The sequence below is a fragment of the Harpia harpyja genome, chromosome 3, assembly GCF_026419915.1.
Source record: "Harpia harpyja isolate bHarHar1 chromosome 3, bHarHar1 primary haplotype, whole genome shotgun sequence".
NCBI classification, from domain to species: Eukaryota; Metazoa; Chordata; class Aves; order Accipitriformes; family Accipitridae; genus Harpia; species Harpia harpyja.
Window position 1 is genome coordinate 70873714 of NC_068942.1, and position 10593 is coordinate 70884306.

The window sequence follows — 10593 nt, forward strand, 5'->3', positions numbered from 1 at the left end:
ATACCACAGCCGATGTTCTCCACAGTGAAGGCAACCTGAGTGATAGGTACGCTACCTTAGCTGTGCAGCTGGCATTTCACTTTGAAGGAAATGATCTGGTTTTATCCTTCAGAATATTCTACCCAACGAGTGACTCGGCGAGTGACTCGCCTGGTCTGCCCTCCCAGCAGCTCTTACCTCAAGGCTGTCTCAGAAGGTGTTTTTCTGCCTGGGCGTTCTCAGTCTAACCACAGCCCTGGTGCTGCTACTGGCAGGGAAGATGAGGTGGCAGCAAAGCTGAGTCAAACCTTGGGCATCTGAAGGAGGAGGCAAACCTGAGGGAGTGCCACGCTCTTCTTGCTTGCATGTGAGTGTTTCCCATTGCTAGCACTGAGAGCTCTGCGATGGCTCTCTGTCAGATGGCCGTGGCCCTACAGTGCTCTCCGTAGTTTTCCTAAGCTCTGTGGTCCCTAAGGTCCCAGCATCCCTCCTGCTGGGCAAGCCTGCAAATGTGTTGAAAGTGAAAGAAGCAATGTGCCCCTCTTTTCACAGAAGCAGTGGACAAGCGGTCGCTCAGGTCACCTCCATTACTCGTTCAAGACTTTTGTCCAGCCTGCCTGTGGCCATAGTCCTGTCTGTGCATGTCATTCTTGAAGGACTGAAATCAGTTTGATAGTCTGCATCCTTCTGTCTTGTCACTTTAAGTCACTAACCATCAATAGCTTTCCTTATTGCAGGAGTGGGAGAGAGCAGGAGAGCACTAGCAGATGGTTTTGGAGGAAAGGACGTTCAAAAACTCAGCTCCTCAAGGGACTTCATTCTCTCTCTTACTGTGAGTTAGAAATTACTTATCCTTTTAGGCTTTGCTTTAAAATGCTGCCTCAGACATTGTCAGGGAAATGACACCGCATTAAAAATACGAATGTGATGTAGTATAATGTGTTTATTATAATTTACTTGCACCATTAAAAAGAAGAACCCTAATGATTACAAAATAAAGCCTGAATATTAAGAGCATGATGCCAAAACCCCACCCTTACATCAAAACAGTAATTAACACTGGGGCTGGAACAAAGGAGCAGAGGGACAATTTTGGTCAGGGGAGCTTTGCTGGCTGAGAGAGAAGATGGGGCTGCCCAGTATTCCAAATAGAGTCAGGGTCCGTGGATACTGCCTGATCACTGGTGTGTGAGGTGGGAGGACTGGTGGGAGGACAGACAATTTGCCCTCAAAGCCATGAGGCTGTGGGAGAGGAGCTGTGGCACTGGTGGCGAATGGTGCAGGAATCAGGGAGCCAAGCAGCAGGGAGGATGCTGTCCTCCTTGGAGCTGGAAGCTGCTCCCTGTCCTGGCTGAGGTGTGCAGCCAAGTGCTTTCTGCCTGGAAGCCTCTCTCCCTCCCCTTGGCCTGGTTCCATTGCTTTCCACAGAGGGCCCTAAGGGAAGGGCTTGGCTCACCCTGACGCCTTGCTCATCTCCCTGTTGAGATCCATGGAGCTTCCTGCCCTCGTGTTTGCCTTAGGTGGGAAGTGCAGGGAAGGGGAGACAGGCGTGTGGTCTCCCCTCATATCCCAGGCATGCAGGTGTCTTGCCATGGCTTGGAATGAGTTGCATCAGGCCTGAATTGGGGAACTGAACTTTTCGGGCCTAATATGCTTTCCTGAAGGAGAAGGGTTGATTTGCACTGTGTTTCCCATTAGATTTGTAGTACAGGGAACATAACCTTACAATGGCTGGTGTGACTGAAGCTCAGCCAGGGTCCTGACTTACTGGCTCAGGCTCTTGCTGAAACCTTGCTCACAGAGCTGAAGCCCAAGCTTGAGACAGATCAAAGTCCCTTTCTGCCTTCCCTGCTTCTCTGAAGTGGGTCTCTGCCTCCCTCCTTGCTGACTCAGATCCATTCTGGTTAATTCTTGCATTTGCATTAGGAAGCGATTAATTTTTCCTACAGAAGAAAGAGGCAGAGTTGATGGCAGGGGATGTTTTGTGGTTTAGGGACAGACGAGAGATTGAGGTGATGTGGATGGGACCTTTTGCCTGGCTCAGCCACAAGTTCCTCAGAGAGCCTTGGATGCTCCACTGTTTAAAAATCTATAAAATAAGGTTGGACTTGAAGCAGATGCTGCAAATCAATCGGATGTGATACGCCTAGCATGGGAATTGCTGGCCTATGCAATATGCAATTTAGACTAGATGACTAAACTCTTCTGATTCTAGCAATAATTCCTAAATGTGATGAGTTTCTCATCATTTGAGGCTTCTGAAGATTTACTTTGTTGATTTATGTGGTCTTTCCACTTACCAACTAAACCACTGGGCAAAGAGATAACTGCTCTTGCATAGGTCATCAGGGCAAGTGGGTGGAACATTTTTATCCCAGCTGAACTTGGATCCATTTCTTTTAGCTGCAGTGAGGGATCTCTGATGTTTTTGCAAACTGTATTTCTGTTTTCTGCTCTGACTGCTGAGTTATGTTTTGCAAGAGAGCTCTGCTCCTTCCGTTCTTGTGCTACACATGCATGTGTACGTGCTTGGTGGAAAGAGCAGGTGTAAGTCAGTGCAAGCAGCAGCCTTGCAATGCCATAGATGTGATTCTTGTGTGTGATAATAGAGGACAGTGTGATGTGGTCTGAGCAAGTAATAGGCAGAATTTCTTTTTCACACATGGTAGGTAGAGGAGAGACCACTGAAGCCAGGCTAGGAATTAATGGTGATCTAACCTCAGACAGCTGCTGACACCAACCAGTGATGGAAATACTGTTATTAACATAGGTGTTATGAAAGTTGGTTTGCAAGCATTTACAGTGCTGTTGAAATATTAAGCACATGGTATGGGTGCCTTGTTTGCCTAGTTGGGAGCATTGATCTGAAGATGGGGTGATGCAATGCACAATGATCTGCTGATGTCAATAGATTGGTTATATTGCAAGGCAAAAGCCCATACGACTTGAACACCAGACATAAGACAAATAGGGATTAGGAAACAAACCTGGCACCCTGGCCTGTTTCTAGTTTCTGTCTTTCCATGCCTCTGTGCTGGATCTCTGTCCTTGCTATTTTCAACTTCATTTTCAAACTAGCCTGTAACTGCAGCCCTGCCTATAGCCAAGGCCTCCTCTCCCGGCAGGTCTTGCTCTCAGTGGTTTCCTGCTTCCTTTTCTCCTTTACTTAATGCCTGCCTTGGTTTGCAAGACTGGCTTGTCCACACGGAGGAGCCTGTTCAGTAACAGCCCTGTTTCTCTGCCGCTGAAACTGGATGAAACCCTTACCTATTTGCAGCAGATACTCTTTGTGCAGTGCTGAGCGTTAAGCTGATGTTAGGCTTGATATTCTATATCTATGCATATTCATGAAGCGAGTAATTTTCAGGTGTGCTTAATATCTGCATCTTCCGCCAAATTTAAGGTGCTCACCTCTGGTAAAGCTCATATGAAGCTGTGACCGTGGCAAGAATAAGGATGTAGCTTTTATGGCAGGACAATATGTCAGAGAGCAAGACTGAGACAAATGGTACAGTAAGGGATTTTTTAGACTATTTAAACCACCTAGTTTTGTGTTCACGTCAATTTAAATTCTTTAACTACTTAATATTTTGGGTAAAAGAAGACTGTTAAAGATCCCAAATCCATCTTTTAAACAAGTTACTCAAAATTACAATAGACTTCAGCTCCTTCAGCAGACTCTAGACAGGCTAAACTTTTTAACTCCTGAAATAAGAGAGCTGCAGAGAGGAGTCAATTGCAAAGAGTCAAAAATAAAAGTAACCCAGTACTTCCTCTCTCCCCTTGCTTTCTGAATGAAAGTGTTTCAGGCCTTTTTTACCTGTCACAGCAGATAAAACCACTTTGTACTAAAAGGTGGGTAGTATATGATATTTTGTTTTGAAAGTGCTTGAGCAACACATAGGAAATATTTATTATATTTATCACTATTCCATGATAGAAAGGAGTTTTTTAGAGGAACTGGCTGTAACTAAGCTTTTCAGGAATGCTGGCTCTATATACTGCCTTTTATGCTTTTGAAAGCTTTTCCTACAGATGAGTAATTTGCCTTGTGTGACTAGATTAACCTGTGCAGGTATGACAGAAGCTTTTAAGTATATATCCTTACCCCTGTGCTCTCGTGGTCTTAGGATTTGGTGAATCTTCTTTCCCACACCTTTGTGGCCAGCTCCCTGATTCCAGCACTGTCAGCCCTCTTCTGCAGAGACATCATGACTGTCCATGTTTGCTTTATTAAGCTTGTCAATGGTGTTGTAACTGGCACTAATTGGCATTTTTGCTGGCAGCCTTCGCCAAGAGACAGAGAACTGAATGGGCTGTGGAGCCTGCACTCCACTGTGCTCCAAAGGTGGCAGAGGACAGAGAGATGCTGGCAAGTTAGTCTGAGGAAAGCTGATGCCACTGTTGCTTGGTCTATAAACAAAGGACTTCTGTTTCCAAAGCCGAGAAGCCCCAGCCTTTTTCCAAGCTGTGACTCTGTTTGAAAAACAAGCCTGGACCCAGTTGGGTGAGTGATCTGTGTAGTCACCAGTGTAGTTTGCCCACAGTTACTCTCAGCCTCTCCAGATTAAGCATCCCAGACACATCAACAAGCCACATGTAGCGAGGTCTGTCAGTGACCTTCAGCAGAGTGATCCCAGCATGGGCTCGGCAATCAGCTTGACTTCTGTCCTAGAATTACAGGAGGGGCGCAGCAGTTAGCTGACTTTGGACGCATCACAACATATTGAGGGGACCCTTTCTGTTTGTTAAAGTGAATTACCCGCGAGCTGGTGGGAGGGCTGTAGGGAATCACAGGAGCAGCTTTGGCCTTGAATTCTTGTTTTGTTAACGGGCTCATTTTAAGGTGTAGGATGTCCTGTCCAGCCTGTCATGCTGTTCCAATGTGTAATTACCCTCACAGCTTGGGAGCTGGAGCGTCTTCCAGCGCTCAGTTCCACAGACCAACTCCCCACTGCTGAATCTCATTATGTCCTTGTCAGCAAGGCTGATAAACCTTTCTTCCCACCCCGAGCTGTGTCTCTTCCCCCACCTCAAGACACTTTCCCACGTGCAAGTTAGACCTGACTGCTTTACTTCTTGTCTGTTTTGCAAGATGCTTCCACACCATTATTACAGAAGCAATGGGGAACATGTACCCAAATAAAGAATTTAGCAACACAGATTTTTTTAGATATTTTCTAAGTGGCTAAGCAAGGGATTAGTTCTTTGGATTTCTATATTTTTATTATCAACAAGGTAGCTGAAGAGAACAGTTAAGAGTTGTTCTATGCTTTCCAGCAAGGGACCTAAATTTCCCATGGTAATTACTTGGAGCATGTATCAGCTTGGTTTCTTGGGAAAAAGGAACATTTGCTCTTCTAGGAAACATTTCCGTGCCATCAGTCTAAGAATAGCAATCTTCTTTCTGTTGTATCTCAAATTTCAGATGTATGGCTTATCTTTTATTGTGTGTGCAGTATGGAGGTTATTTTAGATGAAATACCACTCTGTTCTGCTGAAGCATGAACATCTTATAGTGCCTCATTCTGTGGTTTTCTTTTTTTTTTTTCCCTAACCAAAATTAATTCATGAATAAAGAAATTTGTGCTGTGAACACGGCCTCTTCTCTCTGAGCGCATCAGTTCCTTGATGACCCCAAAGGGAACAAAAGTGCTGGAATAGTTCAAGTGGCAAACAACTCCCCGGCTACAAATTTAAGCACTGAAACAAAAACCTACAGTTTCACTGGCGGCTTCCAAGAACAGAGGCAAAGCTACAGTGCTGTGGCCTAGGAGATTTCTATCATTGCAATGCTGGTAGAGCCGGCAAAGCTTGCTCCCTGCAGAGCGGGCAGGGGCAGTGCCAATTTTACAGGGAAGTAAGCAGCATGACTGCCCAGAATGCTGTAGAGTAAAGGTTGCAGAGCAAAGAACTGAAGCTGTACCCTTTGCTCAGGGCTTTGACATGTCTAAATGCAAGTGTTGGAGGCAGGACAGTACCCCTAAAGGGCTTTTTGATCTGGAGCACCTGTGAAGATGTTTTATATACCTTGGAGCATCTCAGAAGGGATGGGGGGGGAAGGCTGGATATCTAAGCTACTCCTCTGGTACCCAAAGTGGACACCAAGACTGCCACAGCTCTCAGCTGAACCTAAGCCAACACATCCTTCTGGGGACTGGCAGTAGAGGGGCCGGAATCCACCAAAAAAACCTATTCTGGGGTCCTGGGCCATTGCCATACCTACACAAATCCCTCTGGGCATAGCAGAGGGCAGGCACAAGGAGGCTGGCCCTCCTGCTCCACGCTACCCTCCTCACACTTCAGCAATCACACAGAGGGGCTGCAGGGTGCATTCCTGCCTCCTGCCAGGGCAGAAACATTTTTGGTCAGAGCAATGTGTGTACTCCTGCTCTCCTCTGCCTGACAACAAGCATCTTGACTCTCCAAGGAGAACAGAGAGAACTTTGCAAGGAAACCAACTGTTATTTATGCACATTTTAAAATACATTTTGTTCAGCTGCACATCCCTGCCAGCTTTGTTTAGGGAAGTTTTAATAGTATCTGGCGTCTCTTTGCCCTTGTGTACAAGATGAGGAAGTTTTCATCTGTGCCTTTAAAAAAACCTCACATCCCTGCCAAGATGTATTAGGAGAGCTGTGAAAGAGTCATCCTGTTCCAGGACCACGAGGCTTATGTAACAGGGAAATCCTAACGAAAAGATACACCCCCATCCCACACACACTTTTCCAAGGCACATGCCACTTCAGGGTTTTCAGTCGCTCAATTTGTATTTTGATCACATCTGCCACTGGTTTATTCAGATGTATTTACAAATATGTTCTCCCACATACCCTCATTTGTACATGCCATAGAATGTTTTTATAAAATGCAGTGCGGACCTCACCTCACCACAAGGATCTTTAAATAAAATACATTGTAAAGTGCCAGATACAATTCTTTTAAAAAATACAGTTCTAATTAAAACAGATGCTTGGCCGCTGCATTAGCAGCTTCATATACTGATATGTTTTTAGCATAACAGTCTATTTCTGTCAGGTGAGCGGGAGGCTCTCATACCACCCCTCTAGCTCTCCAGTTTCAGGTCCAAAGGCTTTAGAAAATGAGGCAGAGGCAGATCATCCAGAGCCTCTGGGAAATGCTCAGGTGAAATGGTCCTGATCAAGACGCGCATGGCTCTGACAAACAGCGACGGGGGAGCTAAGCCCACCAGGCACAGGAACCTGTTCTCCCCCAGGAGGTCCTGCCAACGCTGCCGGTTGTCCAACAGTTGCTGTTTCATTGTGAACTGGAGGTCCTGAGGCACGAAGAAGAAGAGGCAGTCGAGGCAGAGGAGCTTGGCACGCACGTTAGCTGCCGGCGTGTGGGAAATCTGCTGCAGCAAGGTGTCGAGAGGGGTATTCCCGGCACTGTCCTGCAAGCAGGGTGACGCGCCGTGCCCGAGCAGCAGGAGCAAGCACTCGGGTCGCACCAGCTCGCAGGCCACGTGCAAGGCCGTCTTGCCGCCCTCCACGCGGCTGCAGCCCCGGCGGTCCAGGTGGCCGGCTCTGTCGCTCGGCGGGAAGGCTTGGAGGGCCTTGAGGATTCGGAAGAGGATGCGGACGCGGTCGTAGCGGACGGCCATGGCCAGGTGCGGGGCCGAGGACTGGCAGCAGCTGAAGCTTTGGCTGGGCACGGCCAGGGCGCTCTGGGGGAACTTAGTCAGCAGGTGCCGGGCGTAGGGCTGGTGGTCGTGCACCAGGGCGTAGAGCAGGGCCTCTGAGGGCGAGTACACGCTCACCTTGCCCCCGTCCTCCCAGTGGAAGACCTCCATGGTCCGCATGTCCTCCAGGAACCAGACGGGCAGCAGGTCCCTCACCGCCTGGTAGAAGGCGAAGGAGGATTTCTTGCACTGCTTCTGGGACTGGGCCCCGCGGCCGCCGACCCACCGGACGCTCCAGGGCATGGCGGGCTCCGCCGGGGGCTGCCTCCCACTTCGGCGCACGGAGGCCGCATCGGGCCCGGACCTGCGGGAGCGGAAGGGCGGTCAGTACCGTGTGGCCGGGGCTCCCCGGGCTGCGCCCGCCTCCCCGCCGGCCTGCCCGACCCTCCGGCCGCCGGCCCGGGGTGGGGGGGGGGAGCAGGGAGCCGCGGCGGCCCCGCCGCACCGGACAACACCCCCGGTGCAGGGGACACCCCTACGCCGGTGCGCGGGAACCGCTTCCCCCCGGTGCCCGGGACGCCCACGTCCCCGGCGCAGGGGACCCGCTCCCCCCCCCCCCCCCCCGGTGCCCGGGACGCCCATATCCTCGGTGCCCGGGAACAGCCTCCGCTCGGTGCGCAGGACGTCCGTATCCCGGGGCACGGGAACGCCTCCTCCCCCGCGCCGCCCGGCTGCCCCGCTCCCGGGTCGCCGCCCCCGCCCGGCGCTCACCTCTCCGCCGTCCCCGCGGTGCCGCCGGCCGCTGCCCGTGGCCGCCGCAGCCGCAGCGGAGGGGCGGGGGGGGCGGGAGCGCGGCGCGCCGCCGCGGGGCCCTTTTATCCCCACCCCCCACCCCGGGCGGTGAAGGTCGGTCAGGACCGGGGAACTGTCCAGCCGCCGCCGATTGGCGGCCGCCCCGGCTCCCCCGGGCGCCCATTGGCTGCGCCGGGAGGACGGGGCCCTGCACCATCGCGTGCGTCACGGGAGGCAAAGTTCCAAGAAACTTGGCTGCCGGCTCGGAGTCCCGGCGGGGGCGGGGCGGCGACTGACGGGGCGAGGGGGGGGCGTGGGGTCCCGGGGGTGAGGGGGGCCTGGGAGCGTGGGATCCAGCGGCTAGAGGGGCACGGGGTCCGGGGGGCACGGGGCCCTGGAGTCCGGGGCGCGGGGGGTCCCTGGGGATATGGGGGTCTGGGGATGCGGGGTGCAGACAGCACGGGGTCCCTGGGGATATGGGCTCCTGGGGGATATGGGGTGCAGACAGCACGGGGTCCGTGGGGATACAGGGTCCTGAGTCTATGGGGTCCAGGGCACGCAGGGACCTGGACACATGGGGGCATGGCGGCTGGGCCACAGGGAGACCTGTGCGCAGGGGCTTTGGGACACCCAGGCTCCCGGGCGTAGGAGGGGGCAGACACGCAGTGCCCTGCGCACACGGGGTCCCAGGCAGGCGGTGTCACACCTCCCTGCCTGCCCTGGCAGGGCCCAGCCGGACCCACGCCAGTTCTCGGCTCACCCCCTGCCCGCGGCCGGTGGCGGCTCTGGCCGGAGGCTGGCGCTGGCCTTCAGCCGGCGCCGGCTGTGGGCTCCCACGTGTGTGCGCACACGTGCTTGCTGCAAAACTCGTGGCTCTCGCTTGTCTCCCAGATAGTGACATTTGCCCGCAGCCCTTCCCGCTAACAGTCACCCAACAGGTTTTGGCTACAGAGGAGCAAGGAGAGGGTCGTGGCGTGGGGTGAGCCCCGGCACTGCGGGCAGCCCTGCACCAGGGGCTCCCCCCTGGGTGCCTGCAGTCCCTTGGCCCTAAAATGGGCCTGTACAGGTAACAGCCACGCACTGGTAAAGCAAGTGCTGTCGTTATTGAGATCTCTCTCATAAGGCCTCCTTACTGACAGCAAATCCTGGGATCTGCTCCATCCTTACCCCCCCCCCCAAGGTGGGTTCAGAGCATTTCCCTCTTTCACACTGTGTGTTTGACCCCCAGCACCTCCCCCTCTTGCAGCCATCGCTCTCTCAATCAGGAAGGCGCAATCAGACTCTCCACAGGCGGGCGATGCCGGTCGCTGTCAGGTTCATGGCGAACACCTCTGGTTTCTCTGTCCTTGCAGTTCCCCAGCATTCTCCTCGCCAGCGCGGGAGCACAGCTGCTGCCGACCGCTGCTGGAACAGGCGACGCTTTCCACATGTCCCAGCACGACGTGCCTGCGTGCGCACCGAGGGGGTGGCTCGCCAGGCATCTGCTGAAATGTCCCGCTTCCTTGCAGCCCTCTCTGTGAAGCTGGCCGGGCGGCAGGGAGGGAGCCCACAGCATGCTGCCAGCCCTCCCCTTGACCCTGATGAGAACGAAGCTGGCGAGGAACAACTGCTGCCTTTGTCATGCCTCTTCTGAACCGCCATTCAGCCAGGGAAACAATGCTTAAACTGTGCTCAGTTTGCTTTGTAACTTCTTCCCTGCCACGTGATGGTCCCACCAAAACCCAGGGGTCCATGCGAGGGTATGTGGGCAGGTGGGTGAGCCGGGCAGGACACTGCACGCCACTGTCACACTCAGAAACTCTTGGTGACCACATCTGAGGGAAGAGAAATCAGGGTAACATGTGCTGAGCTGCACTGCTGGTGAGAATTACATCCAGCATTTGTCAGTGCGATTCGTCATCTGAGGATCCCCGCGGATCCACCACAGTTCCTGGCGTCTCGGATGTCAGCCACGGCACGGAAAATCCTCTTTCATCCCTCGTGTCCGGTTCCAGATGAAAACTCATTAAAGGCAGCCACTTCCACCACTCCCTGCTATCGCTGGGGCACTTGCCTGTCAGTCGCATCCTATTACTGCAGGCATGGGATAATTTGTACCAAAGCACAGGATCAAAAGAAATGGTTTAAAAATAGCTAATTCTATAGCCCTTCCTTTGTGTCCGGCGCAGCCTCACCGCCCG

General features: G+C 52.7%; 1 protein-coding gene across 1 annotated transcript; it reads right to left on the minus strand.

Moving 5' to 3' along the window:
- Positions 1 to 6730: 6730 nt before the first annotated feature.
- ANKRD9 (ankyrin repeat domain 9) lies at positions 6731 to 8609 on the minus strand. The gene is given in 3 exon segments (XM_052783212.1): positions 6731 to 7985; positions 8393 to 8456; positions 8459 to 8609. Coding segments are annotated over 3 exon segments (1143 nt in total). The 5' UTR covers positions 8598 to 8609; the 3' UTR covers positions 6731 to 7045.
- Between the last annotated feature and the right edge of the window lie 1984 nt (positions 8610 to 10593).